The sequence below is a fragment of the Lemur catta genome, chromosome 6, assembly GCF_020740605.2.
Source record: "Lemur catta isolate mLemCat1 chromosome 6, mLemCat1.pri, whole genome shotgun sequence".
In the NCBI taxonomy this organism is placed as follows: Eukaryota; Metazoa; Chordata; class Mammalia; order Primates; family Lemuridae; genus Lemur; species Lemur catta.
The window spans coordinates 54,333,001-54,356,419 of record NC_059133.1 but is presented as its reverse complement, the minus strand read 5'-3'; the positions used below and the strand labels follow the sequence as shown (position 1 = coordinate 54,356,419).

The window sequence follows — 23,419 nt, the reverse complement described above, 5'->3', positions numbered from 1 at the left end:
TAGCTCCCTTGATGAGTTAGTTTGGTAGTGTTCTGGGAGTCATTCCTAGAGGCCCCACCTACAGCCTGCCCCTTCAACTATTCAAATGATTTTGTAAGCACCTAATGTCCTGTATTAAATTCCCTTTCTGCTTAAAATATCAAGAGTTTGTTTCCTTCTAAACCCTGACTGGCACAGGCATTTAGTAATTACAACACAATTCAGTGCTATTAAAAATGGTATGAAGAGAAAAGGAGCATAGAACAGAGAACTTGGAAGTTACTCAAGGAGGTAATATTTGAGTTGGAATTTTAAGATGGAATTGGAATATGCTAAGCAGAAAAGCACTGGGAAGGGGAGGAAACAAGTACATTTTAGGAAACAAGATGTGCTGAGGTATGGTTATTAAAGAGCACGTAACAGAGATAGTGAGTTCATCATGGCTAGACTATGAACAGGATGGGGAGAGATAAGGCTGAAGCAATTGTAAAATGCAGTGGGGTTAAGAGTTCCGCCTTTAGCGCTAGCAGACATGACTAATTCTGGTTTCTACATATAATAACTAAACAACTCTGGTCAACTCTTATAAGTTTTATGACCCTCAATTTCCTTATCTACCAAGTGGGGACCTAATAGTATCCACTTCCATTAGTGGAATTATTAATAAATGGTATATGCATATAAAGTATATTATACAGTGCTTAGTACATACCAAGTGCTCAAAAAGTCTCTGCTATTATTATTATTAGGATTGTAAACAGATCATTCAGTACCTTGAGAGTTGTGCTAAGGTAGGTGGAAGATAAACTCAGGTAGGGAAAACCTATGGGCTAAAAGACTAGTTAGGAGGTTGCTGCAATAATCCAGACAAGGGTGATGATCTGAAATAGACTGGTGGCAACGGAAATGCAAGAACTGGTTGGCTTCAGAAGTCATCTCTGGTATCGAAATGCCAGGATTTAGTGACTGAATGTGAGGGAATTCTGAAAAGACTGAGTGAACAGTAACACCATTAACCTAGATCAGTCATGTAGAAGGAAGAGCAAGTCTAGGTGACAGCTGAAGCTCTAAGCACCTTCAAGTCCAAGGCCCCTTTGAGGAAAGTTTGCCCTAAGTAATTCTTTTGTGTATAACATTGACATGGCCCCTACCACAAGCATCACAAGAAACAACCTGCTACTCCTTGAATGCTCTAGGGCAGCAGCCCCCAACCTTTTTGATACCAGGAACTGTTTTCACGGAAGACAATTTTTCCACAGACCATGGAGGTGGGGGATGGTTTTGGGATGATTCAAGCACATTACATTTATTGTGTACTTTATTTCTATTATTATTACACTGTAAAACACAATGAAATAATCATAAAACTCACCACAGGTTGGGGACCCCTGCTTTAGGGAACAGGACTGAAATAGACCACTGGTCCTGCAAATTAGAGTGTCCAACGGAGACACTAGTGTGAACAGAGTGGGCAGATTGCAATGGATGAAGGAGAACTGAAGACCAAGTATAGACTGAAGACCAACCCTTTCAAAAAACTTGGCACTGAAGGAAAAAAGCAAGTAATTGCTTGAGAGGGAGGGTGGAGGGTTTTATGTCTTGGTTTGATCAGCATGCACACTCTTCTAGCATGCAGAAGCTGAAATACTAAAGACTACATTTCCCACATTCCCTTGTAGCTAGCTTGCTTAAATCACATTGAATTAAGTTCTGCCAATCCGATATACTAGTCTATCACTTGGATTCTGAAGCCAGCAGGGGTTAAGAGGCTGCAGGGGACCCATTTAGGGATGCTGACAATGGCAAAGGTGGTATGCTAATCAAACTGGCAGCTGCCATGGCAGCTTTTGAACTGTAGTAGAAGCAATAGTGGCTCCCTTAGCAGTCTTTAGGAATCATTTCTGGAAGTCCAGGCTAGAGTTTATTTCTTTAGCCATCCCAAGAATTCTGTGATCTATTCAATGCCCTATAAAAAGACCTTACCTCTTAAACTAGCTGGAATGCATTTTGTTCTCTGCACCTATATCCTGATCAATATGGGGAACAGAGCATATCTTTTTTCAAAAGAATAAACATAACCAGCACTTTCATAGCTGAAAGCGAAGGAAAGAGAATACAGTTAAGATAAAGAGAAGAGAGGGACTAACTTATGGAAGATATTAGAAGACAGGAGAAACTGAGTGCAGTAGCCTGGTTCAAGACAGTCCTCACTGATTCTTGCCTCCTGGTATTCGTGCTCCTGTGAAGTCCCCTTCCTACAATGAAAAGGGCTCAGCAGTGTAACCAAAAGCATATTGTGGAAAGGATACAGTATGACTTCTGGAGTTAGGTCATAAAAGAGTTTATAGCTTCCACCTTGGCTCTTAAATTGCCCATCGTGGGGAAACTCAGTTGACATGTGACGACACTCAAAACAGTTGTGGAGAGTCCCGTGTTGGGAGGAACTGAGGCCTTCTGCTAACAACCAACACTGAATTGCCAGGCATGTAAGTGAGCCGCCTAAGAAGCAAATCATCCAGCCTCAGTGCAGTCTTCAGAAAACTGCAGCCCTGGCTAAATCTTGACTGCAACCACACAAAAGATCCCAAGCCAGGATTACTCAGCTAAGCAACTCCCAAATTCCTTACTCACAGAAATTGGGAGAGTAATAAATGTTTATTATTATTTGAGACAGGGTCTTGCCCTGTTTCCCAGGTTGGAGTGCAGTGGCACAATCATAGCTCACTGTAGCCTTGAACTCCTGGGCTCAAGTGATCCCCCTATCTCAGCCTCCCAAGTAGCTAATAGGTGAGCGTCACCGTGCCCAACTTTGTTTTTTTGGTAGGGATGGGGTCTTGCTATGTTGCCCAGGCTGGTCTCAAATTGCTGTCCTCAGGTGATCCTTCCACCTCAGCTTCACAAAGTGCTGGGATTACAGGCATGAGCCACCAAATCCAGCCCTACTGTTGTTTTAATATACTGTTTTGGGCAAATTTATTATGCAGCAATAGATAACTAATATGAAGGGATATAGTACAAGGTACACAGATGAAGTTAACACTGGAGAGGAAGTATAACTGAGATGAAGGAAAAGAGATGCTATAAGAGTTAAAGAGTAAGTTAAGTTTGATGGCCAGTATTTTCTCAAAGTCAGAAGCAAAGTCATCTGCTGAAAGTGGCGGGTGGGAAGTGGGGACTACAAAGCTGAGGAGAATCGTAAAAGGGGTTCCTTCCAACAGTCACCAATATGAAAAAGCCAAACAGGAATGAGTGCTTGAATTTTGAAATCATATATCTACAGTGGAGTCAGGTGGCATATCTATGTGATTTTCTATAACTATGCTTGATAACCTAGAAGGAACAGAGTCAAAGATAGTGGATTACACTTGACTTGGGAATTGGTGAAGCAGAGACAGTAGAACAGGAGGTCAAAGGAATCCAGGGTGCTGGTTCAGGGTACTGAAATAACTGTTCATGGACTATAAACTGGCAGACATGGAAATGAGTTCAGGAGGAAACTCATAGCCTAGGAGAACGAGCAGTTGAGTGTAGAATCAACATTTAGGGAAGAAGGATGGTACAGAAGCCAAAAGTAGGTTATGGTAACCAGCTGTATAATCTCAGAAAAGATCAAATTTTCAAGGCCTGTATTTTCCCCCCCACCTGAGTTAAAATATGTAAAGTGCTAAGTTAAAAACAGTGAATTGCCTACAGTAAGCACCCTGCAACTATTTCAGCAATTATTCCTAAATGTTTTAAAATTATACAATATTTAATAAACACATATGTAGCATAAAAAACACCAAGAAACTCACCATCCGACTTACCAAACGGACCCCTATTAATACCCTGTGTTTCCTCCTGATCCCCTTGCCCTGGCCTCTTCCCTAGAGTACCTCGAAACTTGTGTTTATCATTCTCTTTCCTTTAAACAGAAAATGTCATGTTTCACATTTGTGTGGGCCTGTTTCTTCATACGTAAGATGAAGCTTTGGATTAGGTGTTCTCTAAATTCACTTCCAGTTCTATATAAGATATGACAGGTCCATACCAAAGTTACGTACCTACTAGAACCAATGCTTATGTTTCAAGGGTTTTTTAATAAAGCTAGAACACTGACTCTTCTGTTGAAATCTCTAATTCAGCAAAAGGATATCTCAATGGAGCTTCTAATCTCAAGAACAAGACTTTCTTTCCATCACTTTCAATTTGCACCTCTGCTATAAAGATCTACTCTAGAGAAAAACACAAGGAGCTAAATCTGAGCTGCTGACTCTGTCCAATGAAAACTTCAAACCCAAGTCTGAGGAAATAGAACTGAAACAGACAAACTTGGAAAGTATACTTTATTTCAGTGACAAGTATTTTAATAAAAATTAAGAGGCATGGTTGGATTTATAAGCAGTTTTTCAAACAACTTGTATTTACTACTCCCCACTGTCTCTGTCTCTATGTGTATACACACACACACACACACACACACACACACACACACACACACACACACACACAACAGCTAAACTTGTCCTCTTCAGGTTTCTTCTAAGTCTCTTATGCTATTTTAGTTTCATGTAAAAGAGTCTTTAAATAAGGTAAACACAAATGCAAATCTGCTGAGCAAATAGCTGTTCTCCAGGGTTACTGTCTGGTTTAAGATGCTGTTCTAACTAGGTATAAACAATCTTAGATTTCATATTTGTCTCTCGTTACCAAGTTTGTAAGAGTTGAGCTGATGAGGCAGTGAATTGCTGTGTAAAAGGCAAATGCCATGTTCTCACACAGGTTTTCATTTCAGAGCTTAGTATGGCTGAACAGAAAGTCGTTGAGAGGTGGTATGAGGTACCAGGTTCATGGGTCTTTAGTGGCCTCTGAAGAGGCCAATACTGTACAGTAGGATGAGAATTTGTTGCGAACCTTAACAGTATCAGGAAGACAGTGAGCAAAAGAATGAGCAGTTGCTACAGTATTTTTCTCATGGAATTTAGGTAGTTTTTCCTTATTTTACCTATTGAATTGGCACATGAAAATGTGCATTTTCTTAAAGGTCTCTTCTTCCCCAGGCCAGTTCAGCTTTGATCATTTAAAACACAGCATACAAATTGCCTTGATTTTTATAACCTGCCTCTTTAAAAACAGTAAAAGTAAGTATAATGTTATCTTCAGTTTTTGCCTATTTTGGAGCTTAATATGAATTGTGAAAAGTACAACTAAAGGAATCCAAGAATGCCAGTATAGTATTTACTATTTACATTTTGTCTAAGAGACTAACACAAGCAGCCACTATTTTGCCTTACCAATAAAGCGTACTGCAGTATGTTATTTGAAATTATTAATAAATCCAAATACTTGCCCTGTTTAGCTCAGGTACAGCTACTAGGAGAGTTTAAGGCATCACTTATCACCTACATTTGTTTATTCCTGGTGAGAACATTTGCAAGTTGCAATGGTACTTCTAGAACCCCTACAGAGAAAGACAATCTTCCAAAAAGCAAAGCAGCTCTTTGGGGTATAGTATGGAAACCCTGGATAAGACTAAAACGCAGGACTCAAATCTTAGTTCTCTGGGCTAAGCTTTGGAAACACCTCTTCATTTAACCTTTAACCGTAACACTTGTCTTTAACTGAAACTGAGGCAGAATATTCAACTGTTTACCTTCCACTGCTCACATTCCAAAGGAAAGATATCCTCTGAAAAAAAAGGTCCTAAAGATAAGTAATCTTCCTCTCCCAATTTCTGACAGAAGTAATAGAGATCTTTATCTTTAGCCATTTCTTTGTACCAGTTTTTGGAAATCTCTAAAAATTTCTAGCAAACTAAATCCATACTAGTTAATTCTAGGCCCAGGAAAATCCTAAGCAGACTTAAAGCTGGTGAACGGAAAACTGGTGGCTTTAATCATTAGTTTACTAAAGAAACAGAATTGTCTGTTTTTGAGCTAACAAAATTAAGACAGGCTAGCATTCTTCTATAGTGAGTGCTACTCACACTCTAAAAGGTCACATATTTTATGATTAAGTTCCAGCAGTCATGAGCAAAGAGATGTCCTCCTAAAATAATAGACTAACACAAGCAGCTGTTGTTCTGCCTCACCAATGAAAGGTATTTCAGTATATTATTTGAAATTAAATCCAAATACTCTCCCTGTTTAGCTCAGGTACAGTTACCAGGAGACCCAAGCATACTTATCATTTATCATTTTCATGAATGATACATGTTAGCTTACCTAGAACCTTCAGATATTTAAAAAAGAAAAAGTAACTATTTTCTACTTAATTCCTTTGTTGAGTTGCATTCAAGTAGGTAATTCTTTGCAATACGACTAACACCAATACTTCTTTTTTCTAAACTAGGTAGGAGTCCATCACCAAAATAAATAAAATCAAAAGGGTTTTGTATTAATATTTTCCAGACTACTTTAATGACTACTTTAAAATAAAGTTATTGTGAGGTGCTGACTGATATACAAACATAAATGACCAGAATTAGGAGGGCATGTGCGTGGGTTTTTTCCTTCTTAATATACTACCACCTTTTCCAGAAGAAATGGTCTAGTTATTTACTTAAGATTACACAGCTAGAAGCAGGAATACTACTGTACTGGGGCTTATCTTGAACTTGTTTTTAGAGATTAGAACTAAATAAACAGACAGCTCTGCTTCATTAGGGGAGAATCCTGTTTTATGTAAAACTCTTAGAAGGAGGCATTCCACAGGAGCTTACTTTCCTTTCTTATCTGTCACCTGAAAACAATTCTAGAGAGATCTTTTTTGGAAATATTTGTTAGTATGTTTCATCTAAGTCTCTATCTATATTAGATCCCAAATCCCTCCCCTCCCCACTAAACAGTTTTAAAACCAAACCAAATCAAACAAAACTCTTAAATAATCCAAACAAACAAAAAACTGGTCTGGAGAGATTATGAAGTCTCCTTATAAGGACCCACAAGATGCTAGGAAAGCCAGAGCCTTGGGTGTTTCAGAAATCTAACGTGTTATACACATATCCCAGGGCAGTCAGCAGGGCCCTCACACATTTAAGCTTTGAAGCTTAATCAAATTTCACACACAGGTGGAAAGCCCACGTATTCTCCACATGTACACTTGTTCCTCCCCTCCATTCCAATCTTTATTCCTACGTAATCCACACTTGGTTTGACAGCTAGTACAATTTCTAGCTTGAGTGTGGGGAGATAAATAAAAACAAATCTAGCCTAGGTTGGAGACATTCAGGGATAAAGTCCTAAAGATTCTCAATAAGAAAAGGGTACTTTGCTATACAAATGCTGTTAACATCCCAGAGATGCTGCATAACAGATGCACCAATCAGAAAAAGGCCATTTCTATAAATGCTAAAAAGAATTTGGCCCATGTCTGTAAGAGAAATAAATACACAGTTACTTTTTCCAACCCAAGTTTCCTGTATACCCTAGCTGGATCCTTTAAGATAACTTTAAATCATTATGGTTCATTAATGTGGAATTGGATGTGGTCTCTGAACCTGGGGCTATAAGTACTTAACCAAACTATAAGCTACCTACATTGATGGTTTATTTGAAAGCTTCTGAATATGAGGGTTCTTGCATTAAATGAAGACTCAAAAGGTACGGGGAAAAAAAGGTACTTGTCAGTTTGAAAGTCACAAGATAGTTTATCATTCTATAATTAGATTAGGAGAAAAATGAAGAACACGCTGGTTGCAGGAAGAAGTAAGTCTTCTAGGATCTGCCATCTGAAAGGAAATGAGGGGGAAAAGGTCTTAGTTCCTTTCAATGACAAAAGCACCAACTACATCTGACAATGGGCCATGCAACAACTATAACCCAATTTAAATTCTCTTGATCTGCTGGAGGAATCTGTTGTTGTTAATGGCAGAAGACCAAGTGCCTTCTGACCCTTAGCTCTTTAGTACCACCGAGCACACAGAAACTTGTTAATTGAATTAAAAACATTCTATACAGACATCAAGGTACACTTCTTGTGTCAACAGTTTCACAAGTTAGGAGAACAGCAGAATTGACTATCCAGGCAATTGACTCATTCAGACAATTCTGGATTAATTCCAATGAACTTATCTTGATCTTTTTCTCTTCTCATCTACTCTATTTACTCATTAATTCAACAATATTTTTTGAGCTTTTACAATATACATTAGGGGACAAAAATTAATATATTACCTGCTTTTGAGGTACTTATCTAGTAAAAAGTGGAGTTGTTGATAAAAACATCAGTGGGATAAAGCACCTTAAATGTTAAGTGAACAAACTCTTCTCACGTATGTACATTAAAAAAAATTCCACCCACACTTAAGTTCTTAAGGGAATAAGTTATGTCTTCTACTTATTTTGTTCTTTTTCTTTTCTTTTAAGATAGGATCTCTCTCTGTCACCCAGGTTAGAGGGCAGTGGCATCATCACAGCTCAATGAAACCTCAAACTCCTGGGCTCAAGGGATCCTCCTGCCTCGGCCTCCTGAGTAGCTGGGACTACAGGTGTGAGCCACAATGCCCAGCTAATTCTATTTCTTTTGTATCCTTCCAAAGGAGCTAGAGAATTCTGCAACAGGCATTCAAAAAAAATGATGTTTCATTGTTATTAAGAAGATAAGAAGGTCTGTGGCTGCTTGAGGATTCTTATCTAACCTAGGATAATTTTTTTTTCCTGATTCCTCAGTGTGTAACAAGTTTAACAACACAGAGCTAAGTTCCAAAGGAGAGAAGTGTCTGGTATGAAGTTATAGAGGGAAGTTTCTCCTAGGTTTTCATCTTAGAGGAGCCATTTTTACTAGATAGCTATCCATACAGTATGATCACCAAACATCTTGTGCAGTACATCAGAGGGGAACATAAAGTTCACCATTTATCCAGGTCTGTTCAATGTATGCTTTCCTTTTTTTTTTTCTTCAGAGAAGACAGAGTCTCACTATGTTGCCCAGGCTGGAGTGCAGTGGCTATTCCCAGGTATAAACACATAGCTTCCAACTCCTCGGCTCAAGCGATCCTCCTGTCGAATAGCTGGGACTACAGAAGCATTCCATCATGCCAAATGTCAGCTTTCCTGGCACACCCAGTCCTGTTGTGTCTCTTTTCCTTCTGGGGCCAAATCCCATCTTCTGGCTTCCAAATGTATTAAACAATTTGATATCTGAACCTACCAAGGAAAATGGCTGGTCCCTAGAAGCAACTGATAAATATTATTGTCCATAGCTAAGGGATGTTCACTTTTAGCATCTCTTTTCTGCTTCTTACCAGAAGAAACATCAGTTCTGATACAAAATGAACCCTAACTCACAGATTCATCTGCTTTACTGTCTAGAGAGAATGAATGAACTGGAATGCAACAGACCAATCATTCATTCATTCATTCAATAAATATTCACTGAAAGCCTCTTATTTGTGGGACAGAGTTGGGATATAATTCCATTCCCAGCCTTTATAATATTCCCTTTGGGAAGAGCAATGTGGCTACGCAACCTCAGCTAAGACAACAGTTGAAGCATCAAACTTGGCTCTGCCATGGGCACATACAGTAACTTAAAGGAAAGGCTTCATCTGTGAAAAATGAGAGATTTTGGTCTCCTCATATAGATTTTATGACATTCTGCTAAATCAAATATTCAGGTAAGATCAATGGTATAAGACTCTTACAGACCCAAAACTTTTAAGTGCTTATTAAAAACAATATGAATTTTTTGATGAGTATTAAACTGTACTGCACAGGCAATGAACTGCAGGGCAACGAAGCACAGCTGTCTGATTAATCTCAGTCCATTAAAAGAGGCATGATAGATCTAGAATGCAACTTTGATTAAAAAAAAAAAGAAAAGCAATGTGTACTAATGTTAGGGAAAACAACTTGGCGTGTTAACAGAATTCTAATTTAACCAGTAAATGCCTATTCATTAGCATGTAAAGCCATAACAGAGGCTATACACTTAAAAAACACACACACACCCAAAGCTTTAATTTGTACCATAATCTGAAAGAAAATTGGACCCAAATTGCTTTATGTCCAGTTAAATCTTGCTATCATCTGAAGAGATAGTGAAATAAAACTGAAACACTTACTTGATGAGATTGATATTCAGTTACTGTGCATTTCCATCTACGAGTAGAAATATTTCAAAATAAATACATCATGTCAAGTGAAATTCACTCCATTCCCTATTCTTATTGAACACAAATGACCTATTCCTGGAGTAGACTGAATTATAACAAAAAAGTAGAATTTAAAATGAGTGATCAGATTCCATTCAAGAGCATGGGAAAAGAAAACAGTCTTTGCTTATCAAGCCTCAGCATAATTTAGTGATCTCACTTTTTGGGAAATGCAAGTATCCAAAGAGAAATGTTTTAAAGGGAACCCTCTAGCCACCTAAAAATCAGCTCAAACAAAAGCAAAGACTAAAATCAAGAGAATCTGAATTTGGGGCAATATTAGGAAAACAAAGTTCGTATTAAATAAAAAGACAATTATCTTGGGTGTTCCATATGTAGAGATTTATCAGGATAGTATGATACAAATTGAGTACCTGTTAACCCAGCATGGCCTCTTATGTCTAGGGAAGACATGTGAATACCATTCTTTATGCTGGTTCTTATGACTTATTACTTTCATTTTCTCTCTACTCATTTCCTTTTAGGCGCTTGCAATCCAATTTCAGGTTCTAATTCTCTACTGATATTGTACCTTGAAAAACATCAGGGATGACCTCCTCCTAGCCAAAATCAACAGCCTTTACACTGGTCCCCAAATTTAATCCTGGTATTTGATATCAGTGGTCACTCATCTTGAAAATACTCATTTGGCTTCTTTAGTCTTGCACTTTCCTATTCATAATTTCTTGTTCCTAACCAGGGACAGTAGGGTGAACCGAGTGAGGTGCTTAGGGTACAAAACTTGAGGAGGCACTCATTTTCAATGTCATGCAAGTGCAATGTATTCAGATTGAACATGTCTGAATAATTAAGACCAACTGTATTTAGCATAAAGAAGAGAGTAAAAGCATTTTGTTTCTATTTCACTTACTGTTTTTCCATGGCAGAACATACGGCAAAGATTTGGGAACTCGCATGCCTGAAGCCAGGTTACTCTTATGTTCCATAACTATGTTGCTTGCAGGGCTGCAAAAAGAAAGACGAATTTGGCTATGTCAGCAGATCTGTATTCTTCATGAAGGCATATATAAGACAATCAAAATGTGTTTTTTGTAATTTGGGGGAAAACAACAACCTACATTCATCTGAAATGTAAACACATTTCCATCAAAAATGTTTCTGCAATTAGAATGATTACCATTTCTCTGGAAAGCTCCCTGTTCTGTACAGACGTTAAGATGGATCTGACCATTTTCATTTTCCAGAAATTGAGATAAACAGCAATGCCATCTACTGTTCAGCTGTGTGACAGGCTCATCAACTCACTCAATAAACATAAGAGATAAAATAAAATGCCAAGACAACCAAACCAAAGGCAGCAAATTTCAAAATTAAAGTTGTAACCAATGGAATTCATCTTTAAGTTTTTCTATGGTAGTGCGCATAAAATAGTATACACTTAAAATTATTAATGGACCTCAGTAGCTAAGAAATAAAAAACTGATAAGCATTCTATTTGGGGGGAAAAATGAAGTATAGAATCTTATTCCTTCACTTTCTAATCCAGAAATATTCTCATTTGGCTTTGAAACTGATCTTCCAAGGTGTGAGCCTTGGTGTTAATGAGATATCTTAGAGTTTTAAATTAGACACAAAATCAGTAGGAAGAAGAGATTCATCTTCCTTCCTAATAGATACTCTGGTTTCCCAATCTCAAATAAAGAACTTTTTTTCTTTTTTTTAAAAGATGAGGTCTCGGCCAGGCGCGGTGGCTCACGCCTGTAATCCTAGCCCTCTGGGAGGCCGAGGCGGGTGGATCGCTCGAGGTCAGGAGTTTGAGACCAGCCTGAGCGAGATCCTGTCTCTACTAAAAATAGAAATAAATTATCTGGACAACTAAAAATATATACAGAAAAAATTAGCCGGGCATGGTGGCACATGCCTGTAGTCCCAGCTACTCGGGAGGCTGAGGCAGTAGGATCGCTTAAGCCCAGGAGTTTGAGGTTGCTGTGAGCTGGGCTGACGCCACGGCACTCACTCTAGCCCGGGCAACAAAGTGAGACTCTGTCTCAAAAAAAAAAAAAAACAAAAAAAACAAGATGAGGTCTCACTATGTTGCCCAGGCTGGTCTCAAACTCTTGGGCTATTACACGCATGAGCCCTGCACTTGGCTGAAATAAAGAACTTTTAAGACTAATTTTTCCTCAAACACTAGTTACCTAGAGTAAAAATGATCCAAGTGGTATAGCTGGAGAATTTTTTCAAAGCATTAAAATAATGTAAACTTAGCAAAAAACCCAACTAAGACACAAAAATGTCTGGTGCCACTGTTTCTCTTGCTAGACTATATAAGGTACTACTTTTGTATCCCCAATGATTAGCACAGAGCACGTGACCTTTTTCTGAATCGAGGAATAAATAAGGAAAAAAACACCAAAACAATATCTAGACTAAGCTACTACCAAGGAATATAATCAAGGAAAGACGTCAATTCATGCTGTGGTGGCTTTTTTTGTTAATAGAACACTCTGATATTGGGAGGCAGTGCTGGGAATGAGACCATTTCACTTACCTGTTGTTGCCACAGTAGTTGGCTGTGCCCCAGACAAATGGGGTGCTGGTCTGTTCCCACAAATCTGCCAAAAGAAGCAAAACACAGTTTGTGGTACTACAAGATAAGACACCAGTTTATGTTAGCTGAATTTATAAGGGAAATAATACAACTAAGTTTAGAAAAGCAAGTAAAAATTGATCAAGTACCCTGCCTAAGTGACACAGTAGCAGGAATTTAATTGAAGGACATAAACACAAGCAACATAAATAATAATAAACGTGCCTAGTAACAATCAAACACAGATGGTACAACACAATTTATGGAAAAAAACAGATGTAAAGAAGTGCTTTTTCCAATCAAGAGGGATCGGCTGTTCCACGTGTCTGCACAGCGATACAAATGTGCTCATTTTGGGGCCCAATAAAAATAATAAGGCATTCCAAACAACACAGTATGTTCATAAAAAAGGAAAATCTTCCTTCTGTCTTAAGCAAATGACTTGAGATTTAGACATTGTGAAGAAAAAGATGTAGAGACATTTCACCTTTATCCCAGTCTTCATCGCAAGGAGGGCACTGCCATGAGCTCTCAGCCAGAGTCTCTTGTCCGAGGTTCCTGGTTTGGCAGACTGAAAGACAATGGAAATTTGACATAAGAAGGGGACATTGCCAAGTTATAGTGTTTAAATGAGTTAGTAGCTTACAAGCTTGCAGGGTAGCCTAATGGGTCTTTGTTTCTGAAAAATGGATAGTATAAAAGCTAAACAAAGGGATCTTATCTGTTTGCTGACAGAAGAAAGAGAAGCAGAAACAAAGATGTTTACAATATTTATGGCAATAGGAGGATTTTTATTTTTAGATGAATTACTAGTAAAATGAATCAGTCTGTTCAGAAGAGAAAGCAGTCTAACACAACCTGACAATCTATTGCCGCTATAAGGTAAAAGTCTCGAAGGTAGAAAAGTACATTCTTCTGAAATGATGAAAGCCAAAAATCAAGCTGACAATGTAGCATAATACAAATATGAAGGGGCTAACCTCTAGTACTGAAACATTTAGCTACTCATTCTTACCGACATCTTGCTCAATGCAACTTTTGTCATCACAGCTTGAGATATGATGACTGATTTCAGCCCGAGGAACCTGGTGGCGAGCATTGAAGGGACAAGTAGCCAATTTTTTTGCAACATCAGGATGATTCTGTGGAAATAAAATTAAGGGATCTGTCAGTTCTTTGGATCTCTAGAAGTTCAAGAGGAGTGGCTCAGCCTTATTCTATAAATGGCTACCCTAAAATTCCTCAATAAATTTCTGGCTTAACTATAGTAGGCAAACTCATAGAAGAAAATTAAGAGGGAATTATTTATTGCTCATACAGACCACATTATTATTTTAAAATCATAAAAATGTAAGTCTGTTTATTATGATTGTAGATATTGGGGTTTAAGTGGCTTATGTAGAGCTTAACAGTAAATTTAGGATTGGGCATTTGAACCATATCTTTTCCCCCCTGTTTATTTCTCAGGGTCACAAGATTCAGGAGGCACTGCCTATAATGATAAGAGCTCTCTGAAGTCTTTGAAAGCTGATATTCAGGATGAATAGTAACACTGAAACACACTCGTAGTCTGCACTGCAGTAGTGCTGTAGTGTTGTACTGCACTGCAGTACAACAGTGCTGGAAAATAGCTGTTGTAAGAGAGCTGCAGAAGAGGCAAACCAATGATTTTTCAGATTAACACAGTGATGCTTATTTAAAGTAATGATGCCTGAAATGAGGCTCTGAACAATTTGACCTTTATTTTAGCTATTTCACTAAGGAAAAGCCCAAATGATAGAATCTACTTTGTTGACCAAGTTCTTTATTTTAAAATAAAACAAAGAGTTTAATATCATCCAAATCCTATGGCAAATATACCAGCATTTAAGAAATTTATTTTTTAGGAAAAGAAAAAGATTAATGCGACATATGAAACTCAAGAAAACAAAAATAATGTTAAGCAGGGAGAAGGCTGTAAAAACATAGGATTAAGAAACTTGTGAGGGCAGGAATTGCCATCATTTTCATAAAAAATACCAGGCATTCAATGCAAAGGTTTTGTGGCCAAAGACTAAGAACATTAAAAGAAGGGGGTTATGATAGTGTCCCTTTCTCAACCTTTACCCTTGGGAAATGTTTAAAAGCCTATGGGAGGCCAGGTATGGCGGCTCATGCCTGTAATCCTAGCACTTTGGGAGGCCAAGGCAGGAGGATTGTTTGAGCTCAGGAGTTTGAGACCACCCTGAGCAAGAACAAGACCCCATGTCTACAAAAACAACAGAAAAATTAGCCGGGCATGGTGGCCTGTGCCTGTAGTCCCAGCTACTCGGGAGGCTGAGGCAGGAGGATCATTTGAGCCCAGGAATTGGAGGCTGCAGTGAGCTATGACAATGCCACTGCACTTTAGCTAGGGTGACAGAGTGAGACTGTCTCAAAAAAAAAAAAAAAAAAAAAAAGGCAAAGCAAGCCTAAGGAAGCCTACGGGAGGACGCTGCTGATCTATATTGTCTAGGTTTAACATTAATGGATCCTTGCTCTAGAAATTAAAAAGAGCTACAGATATAATCAACAAAGGCATCTTATATTTCCAGGATTATAAGAGACTCCCCGCTTTGCCTTTATTTTTTTAAAGAGACAGGGTCTCACTGTCGCCCACGCTGGAGTGCAGAGGCATCATCATAGCTCACTGCAAACTCCAACTCCTGGGCTCAAGCGATCCTCCTGCCTCAGGCTCCTGAGTAGCTGGGACTATAGGCATGGGCTACCACACCAGCTAATTTTTCTATTTTTTTGTAGAGATGAGGTCTTGTTATTGCTCAGGCTGGTCTTGAACTCCTGACCTCAAGGGATCCTCCCACCTCAGCCTTCCACAGTGCTGGGATTACAGGCATAAGCCACAGTGCCCAGTCAGAGAAACACTTTTTAAAGGGCATTAAATCTGAATTGTATGCAATTTGGGCTAAATACAAAATTGTTTTCAAAGCATAAATCCTGGCAGAATTTTGGCTTCTGTATCTGAAATATGAATTCTAATAATCCTGTCAACATGTCTGAAATAATATAGCATTAAATGGGGGGGAGGTGTGGGATGAGAAATTATCTAATGGGTATTACATACACTAATCAGTTCAAAGTTACAAAAAAAGCCCATACTTCACTACTATGTGATATACCCCTGTAACAAATCTATACATGTAGCCCCTAAATCTATGTAAATTTTTAAAAAGGAAGTGTTTTGAATGTATTAGATTAAATACATTATTAACAACAAAAAAGAAAACCTTTATTTTTTTAAAAGATGCTTATTGTTGAAATGTGGAGAAACAGTTATTTTAGGAATAATCTTTTCTTGGGCTAGCCTCTAGCTGTTCAATCTCTCTAAAATTTCTAAACAAAAAAAGAAGTATTAGTATAGCACTCAACCTTTATCAAGACAATGAACACAAAAAATTTACAAGATAAGAGAGAATTCTCATTGCTAGCAAAAATTAGCTTGTTTTACAAAGGGTATGAAGACTCCAAAGATACTGTGTATGGATGTGTAATATATACACACACACGTACACACACATATATATATACGTTTGGTTTTTTTTTTGAGACAGGGTCTCACTCTGTCATCCAGACTAAAGTGCAACTGCATCATCATACCTCACTGCAACCTCAAACTCTTGGGCTCAAGGCAACCCTTTTGCCTCAGCCTCCCGAGTAGCTGGGACTACAGGCATGTGCCATCACACCTGGCTAACTTTTTGTATTTTATTTAGAGACAGTCTTGCTGTGTTGCTCAGGCTGGTCTCAAACTTCTGGCCTCAAGTGATCCTCCCACCTCAGCCTCCCAAAGTGCTAGGATTACAAGCGTGAGCTACTGCATCTGGCCCAGAGATGCTGTTTGTAAAGTGTGCTTTGTCACTAGCTAGGGGGAAGAAAATTTGTGTACTCTAAGGAATAAACAAACTCCTTTCTATAAAAGTTGGTATTTAACACATTAACTGCCATGTCAGTTGTCTTTAATTCACGCTAGTTTTGAGCCCAGGGCCTCATGAAGCAAAGCCTGTGCAAAACCCTGCAGTTGGCTCGTGAAAATCTTATTTGTTGATGTTCTTATTGGCATAATTAATATTGGCAAATTAATTCTAAACACGTGGATTAAATAAATAGAAGTCAATAAATTTCATTTTTCATTAAATTAGAAAGGATTGTTTTGTTTTCAAAGTTTTTATTCTATTTTCATAATAAAACACTGTGGCCTCAAGGAAAAAATTTTTTTTCTAGTGTAGCAGTCAATGTGTTAATATTTGGTAGATTCCCAAAACAATTCTGCATTCAATTAAAACATTTATGATAAAATTATTTGATGTTTACAAAATCTGGCTTTTTAAAAGAATTCAGGAGGGCATTAGAGGGCAAATTACGAAAATAATACCTGACCTTTCTGCACTTGATAAGATGATAAGGAAATCTGCAGGCCCTGATCTGGTGGTTTTTATCATAGGGGCATTGTAATAGCTTTTCAGGGTCCAGGGAGTCGACTGAAAGAGAGAAAAATACAGTAAGTAAAACTGTAACAGGCCCTTATAAAACTACAGCATTCCAGGCACATTTGATTTTTCAAGAGAATCTATAAAAATAGAACAAGTTTTCTAAAAAAAACTTGGATTAAAAAAAGGGTGACTAAACATTTAAAATAAAAATGTAACTCTGAGAAGATAAAATTGTGTTATAACTGAATCTTAGTAAGTCCAGCAAAACCAGCAATCATGGAGTAAGGTCTTAGTTCATCTTTGACTGAATATATATACTGTTTTCATTGTTGGTTACCCTTACTAGAAAACAGAAAGTTATATGAAATGATATCCCCATTTCCTTTTCTAAAAGCGCTAATCAAGGTTCATTCCCATTCTCTAGCTAGTCCAACCAGAGGTTCCCAACCAGTATGCTGAAGCTGGACTGCATTACTGGTATGCCAGTATATTGATCTGGGGGACCACTGCACCTGCAAATCACACTCCCTCTCTACTGCATGAGTTGAAGGTAACTAATCCCATTTGCCAGCATCCTTACCTATTACTAGCATCTCATGACATGAAAAAAGCTGGTAAGCACTATTTTATATCAGTTTTCTGTTCTGTGGAATCTTGAGAAGTAAAAGTGCATGGATGATTTCTTTTTCATCTGTCTGCTTTAACTTACGTCTATAAGTAGTTCCTGATGTTGGTTATTCTAGTTACCTTTCAAATGAAACCAACACTGTTATTAGATAGGTGGTTTTACTTTGCATATTTTGGAAGGGGTGAGAAAAAATAGAGCATTCTTTAATCTAGTGACTATCAAATTAGCCAGCTAAAAAAATAGAATAATCCGCAAAAACAGAAACTCCTAAGGTTAAGACAACTACAGACACAGAACTGCTGTGCGAAAGACAGCCCTTAACCTATAAAATGCTATTTAAAACAACCCTTAGGCTATACAAGATGCCCAGGCCAAGCCCCAAATTTTAACAAGCCTGGTTAAGGAAGAGAATTAAATGGTTAAGCACATTCTGAGTATATTATGAGGACAACAGGCAACCTAATAAAATGCTCTTGCCACCCCTGAAGGCAATGATAAAAGTGAAATAAGATAAACAATTCACATTTGATAAGAAGCTTATAAACCAGGAGACTGCCATGAAAATCAGAAGCCAGTGGGGAATTGAAACAGACAGTTTCACTGAAGAGTGGTAAACATGGAATAAATTGCTAACCATGATCGTGATGCAAATGAGCCAGGAAGGTGACTTGAAGGACAGAATGAATAGGAAGGAAAAGTCTGAAAGGACAGGCAGGCTTATATGCCAACCAGGCTCTTCTTGACCAGCAATCTTTTCATATTTCTGAAGCTTTAGGACACCCAGGGAGAGTTTACAGATGAAATTCTTAGTTTCTCTTCATTTAAGCCATTCCATCACTAGCAAATGTTAGGCCATGTCAGCAGCTGACAAATTGGATGGTACCTTATGATTCACATACATCATACTGTCCATATAGTGGCATATGTCAGAATTGATAATGAGAGCTTCCTATCATAATGCTTTACTTCTTCGTCTCTGACAACTTAGATCAACTCTAATCTAGTTTTCTAGATTAAATTTTTTTCATTTTTAATTAAAAAATTTTAAATTGTGAAAAAAGACATAAAATTTATCATTTTAATTATTTTTAAGTGTACAGTTTAGTAGTGTTAAGTATATTCACATTTTGTGTAACCAATCTCCAGAAATTTTTCATCTTGCAAACCTGAAACTCTATACTCATTAAACATCAACTCTCCATTTCCCACTCCCCCCAGCTCCTGGCAACCACCATTTTACTTTTTGTTTTTATGAGTTTGCTCTAGATAGATCACATATGTGAAATTATAGAGTATTTGTCTTTTTGGAATTGGCTTATTTCACTTAGCATGTCTTCGAGGTTCCACCATGTTATAGCATGTAACAGGATTTCCTGTGTCTTCTATCTTGAGATTTGCTTTTTTCCTTTTACTTAATGTATCTTGGAGCTCCTTCTATGTCAGTACATATTAGGAATATTTCACTGCTACATATGGATATACCAAATTCTTAATCAGTTCCCTTACTGATGGACATTTAGGTTGTTTCCAGTTTTTTACCATTATATACATTGCTGTGACTATCAATCTAGTATATATAGTTCTTTGTGCACTAGTATGAATATTTCTCTTGGACAGATACCTAAGAGTGCTGCATTGAAATGTATGTGTGAAGTTGTAATAAATACTATCAAACTGCTCTAAAAACTTTTGTCTGGCTTCTGGGAATATAATTTACTTCGGAAAACAAAGTAGGTCTTGTTGACAAGCTTCCTCCAAAAGCACAGACTCAGCTGTTCCTCGAATGTAGGTAGGGCCAAAACCCATGGTGGGAAACAGAGGAAACTTCATGGAAATCAGGAATGAGGCCTGACAAAAGTATCATCAGCTAAGAAGTATACCCCAAAGAGAGAAGATGGGGATCTCCAGGAGTCTATCAGATTAAGGTTGGAGTTCCAGGTCAATTTGGGAAAGAGGTCAAGCATATTCTAAGGCAGCGTTTCTCAAACTTTAACACAATCTCTAGGCGTTGAATTACTTAGGGATTGTGATAAAACGCAGATTCTTATTTAGTGGGTCTGGAATGAGGCCCGAGATTGTGCATTTCTGGGCAATATTTTTTTGAGCAAAAAACTATGGCTGACAAAACTAACAGAAATGAGAGACAGAAAGGGGAGATGGCCCTTTCTAATTTAATAGAGAGTAGTTAAGTTGCCAGAAAAAAAATATACACATACATACATATACCCCCAATATACGGGAGCTCTAAAGAAGAAATAGTTCATCTTCTAAGGAAGATCAATGACTCTCAAAAGTGTGGTCCTCCAAAGCATCAACATCACCTGGGAACTTGTTAGAAATGCAACTTCTCAGATACCAGACCCAGACCTTTTGAATCAGAAACTCTGGGGGTGGGACCCAGCAATCTGTGTTTTAACAAGCTCCTCAAGTGAATCTGCTGCATGCTGAGGTTTGAGAATCACTGTGTTCTAGCTATTTAATAAAAACTATTACTATGTAATTTCTATATATTAGAGATAAAGATCTCTATTGGACTCTTCCTAGAGGGTAGAACAAGGCTGAAATATCCTTTAGTTGGAACTTACTCATTATAACAAGATTTTGAACAAGACACCAAAGTAGGAGACAAAATAGGCCCTGTTGACAAGTTTCATCCACAGACATCAATTCTGATATTCCTCAAATTTGGTCAGAGAGTAGAAATCATAGTGCCTATGGTATCAAGCAGAGTACTAGTTATAAACAATACAGAAGACTCTGGCTCTGATTCTGTCTCTAAGTATGTAACGTTGGGTAAATCAATTAATAAAGGCTCTATTTCTATGTTGTAATAAGTTAAATGATGTTTCAGGTCCCTGTTGATTCTACGCCTGTATGATTCTAGGTGCTGGCTCCCCTTTGATTTCTTGGGCCATCTAAGGTTCCTGAGTCACCTGAGAAACAAGAATTCTTTCCAGGATCTCTTATCCCCAAAACTCATTCTACATCAACATTATTACATATACCATATTATCCCTCAAAACAGAAAGAAAGGAGAAGTAACTATCCCTGTGTCATACATACAAGGAGAAGCTGAAGTCCTGAGGAGTTAAAAAGCCTCATTTAATAAAAAAATAGTTTAACATAAGTGACCTAACTGCAGCCTTTTCAAAGCTCTATGACTTCTCATACATCTTAAATTACTTAAATTTCAAGTGTCTTATTTCAAATTTGGGCACTTCTCTACATCAATACCACAAAGACTTTTCCTCCTCAGCAGTTTAGGGAGAAACCTGAATTTTTCCCAGCACACTAGAAGTCTTGTCAGACATAAAACTATATGTAAATGATTTAACTTATTTTCTAAAAGCAACAAAAAGTACATACTGTAAGTTTCTTCCATGTTGGAAATGAAGGAGCTGAATCCAAGTGCTGGAAAAAAAAAAGTATGGTTCAGGGAATCAGAAATAAAATGTACCAAAAGTAGCCCTGGAAGTAGAAGCAGAATCACTTCTGGAATTGAAGCTACCTAAGTTCACCATAGGAAACCCTTACTCTCCCCTCCTCCTCCTCTCAATATTTTCTCCTCTTTAGAGCCTTCTTTTTTGAAGCATTTTAACATCACTGCCTAATTCATTATCTTGGAATAAATTCTAGGGCCCACCAATAGTTAAGAAAAATCAAATATGACTACTACAGTTCAAATTTATTCAGGTGATAAGATGTCAATCTGTCTTAAGTGCTATTACTTAAGTGCCTGTCACTGTTCACCATCTATCAGGGTTTGATGCTATTTAACGTTAGAGGGGGCAAGTCAAGACTTGCCACAAGAATACTGTTATTTTAAACTTATGCATAAACTGAGGAATAGGTACTATCATAAAGTTCTCCTCTCAAGTTCTTAAAAATACTGGATGGGCAGGCTACCAATCTTGCTCCTCTCTGGGATCTGGTAATATTAGAAGCTTATGTCAGACAGTACACACTTAACCCTTCCAATATGCTCAGAGACATTCTAGTTTATCATTTTCATGACTTTTCTCAAACATGATCAGAAGTGCCACACTGACATTCTCCTTTTTTCTAGTGATGCTTCACTTCTCCTCTCCCTCCAATCTCCTATGCTAAAATGGCAAGACTTGATTTAAGTTTTTCAAGTTAATACTCATTCCCTCTATGCACCAAGGGAAAATTTCTGAATATTAGGACTTAAGGACTGTCCATATTATGGATAGCACAGTCACAAGAGAACAAGTCTGTAAGAAATGTGAAAGATTAAAACAAATGGTTTCATAATTTGGATCCTCTTCTACTAGAGAGCTCCTCTATTGAGCACTGTGACTAAATAAACTTATTATTATGAGAAAAAACTAACTTTATATAAAACTACCCCCATAGGAAACTTCTGAAAATTGGCTAGACTTACAGCTATTGTCTCTAGAGCATGCTCTCCTTTGGCCCCTCATACAATTCTACACCCCTTATCCCCCCATTCTATGACATAAGCAGCACTGGAACCTATGATAGGATATACAAGTGAGCAGCTGGAACTCCAGTTTTTGCTGCAGAGCCCATTTGTTAATGACAATTATTAGTGTAACTATCTTAAAAATATTTTTCATGTTTGGATTAAGAAATCTTGATTGTCCTTTTTGACACATTTTACTTATACAGTTACTTCACACTTTTTCATGAAAAATAAAAGAGATTTAGAAGGAAGAACTAAGTACTATGTTTAATGAATTTAAGACATACGAAGGAGTAATGAGCACCAGATTCAGCAGCTTGTAGGAAGCCAACGTATTTTCCGTGGGCAAAATGACGAATAACATTAGACTAAACATCCTCACTTAGCCATGTCTATTTCACTATTTTCCGCATCAAGCTGTTAACAGGTAATTCTTTACCTTTTCACTAATACTAGACCGCGGTGAAATGGACAAACTACACGGAAGCAGTCCGGTTAGGGGGCTAGACGTAGTCAGAGGCTACTGGTTAAGCTCTTAACAGAAGTAGGGGCCTCCGTAAAAGAATCATTTTTCTTCCTTTAAACAAACAAACAAACAAACGAAAACAGAGTAGATTTAAGCCATGCGACTAAATAGGAGAAGGTGGAAAAGGTGGTTAATTTAAAAAGAATGCACAAAACGCGCTAGGGAGGCCCTCGAGTGGGCGACGGAGCCGAAGCGGCCAGTAGCCGAAAGCGCTACGTTGTGGGCCCACAAGGCCGAGGCTCACGGGCGGAAAAGGGAACCGAGAAGCCATCCCACGGCTCCCTTATCTCGGAACGCCAAAGGCGAATTGTGTGGAGGCGCCAAGCCGGAGCCGCGACACCTTTCCTACCTCGGTCGAGACACACTCTCCCCACGGTCGCCTTCGCCCCACATCCGAGCCTCAGCAACGCTCACTTCCGGCGTCTGCCGGCGGGAGGCGGGGGTGGGGGCCCGTGGGGGCCCCCCACTTCCTGTGACGAGCGGGCGCTGGCTAAGCGTGGGCCTGGGGACTGTCCGGGCGGGCCCTGTGGCCCTCGCTCCTCGGGCCCTTCCCTGCCGGGGTCCTCTCCTCTGGCTCATCCTCTTTTAGCCCTGCCGTCTCTGGTCCGCAGGACTATAGTGGCCTTGCAGGGGTGGAACTCGCGCTTCCTTCCCTGGGCTTCGTGGCGGCCATCTTAGAAAAGCGGAAAG

At 38.4% G+C, this 23,419-nt stretch overlaps 1 protein-coding gene across 2 annotated transcripts; it reads right to left on the bottom strand.

Annotated features, from left to right (window-relative positions):
* Window positions 1-9,694: 9,694 nt before the first annotated feature.
* On the bottom strand, window positions 9,695-23,178 carry GTSF1 (gametocyte specific factor 1). 2 transcript variants are annotated; one of them, XM_045553788.1, is made up of 9 exons: window positions 23,079-23,171; window positions 22,643-22,780; window positions 21,123-21,167; window positions 17,076-17,176; window positions 13,678-13,804; window positions 13,150-13,233; window positions 12,624-12,687; window positions 10,983-11,077; window positions 9,695-10,058 (listed from the first exon to the last, which is right to left on the bottom strand). In XM_045553788.1, exons 3-9 carry the CDS (start codon window positions 21,136-21,138, stop codon window positions 10,042-10,044), a joined length of 504 nt encoding a protein of 167 aa, XP_045409744.1. In that variant the 5' UTR covers window positions 21,139-21,167; window positions 22,643-22,780; window positions 23,079-23,171; the 3' UTR covers window positions 9,695-10,041. The 2 variants fall into 2 exon arrangements, with proteins under 2 accessions (XP_045409744.1, XP_045409743.1); XM_045553787.1 differs by lacking the exon at window positions 22,643-22,780 and having other exon boundaries at window positions 10,003-10,058; window positions 23,079-23,178.
* Between the last annotated feature and the right edge of the window lie 241 nt (window positions 23,179-23,419).

Bases quoted from the DNA above. Each gene is read 5' to 3' on its own strand.
- GTSF1 (XM_045553787.1), bottom strand. The intron at 13,805-17,075 runs GTCAGGTATTAT...TTATTTCCACAG, and splicing joins ATCTTATCAAGTGCAGAAAG to AATCATCCTGATGTTGCAAA. The intron at 11,078-12,623 runs GTAAGTGAAATG...TTCTTTTTGCAG, and splicing joins AACTACTGTGGCAACAACAG to CCCTGCAAGCAACATAGTTA.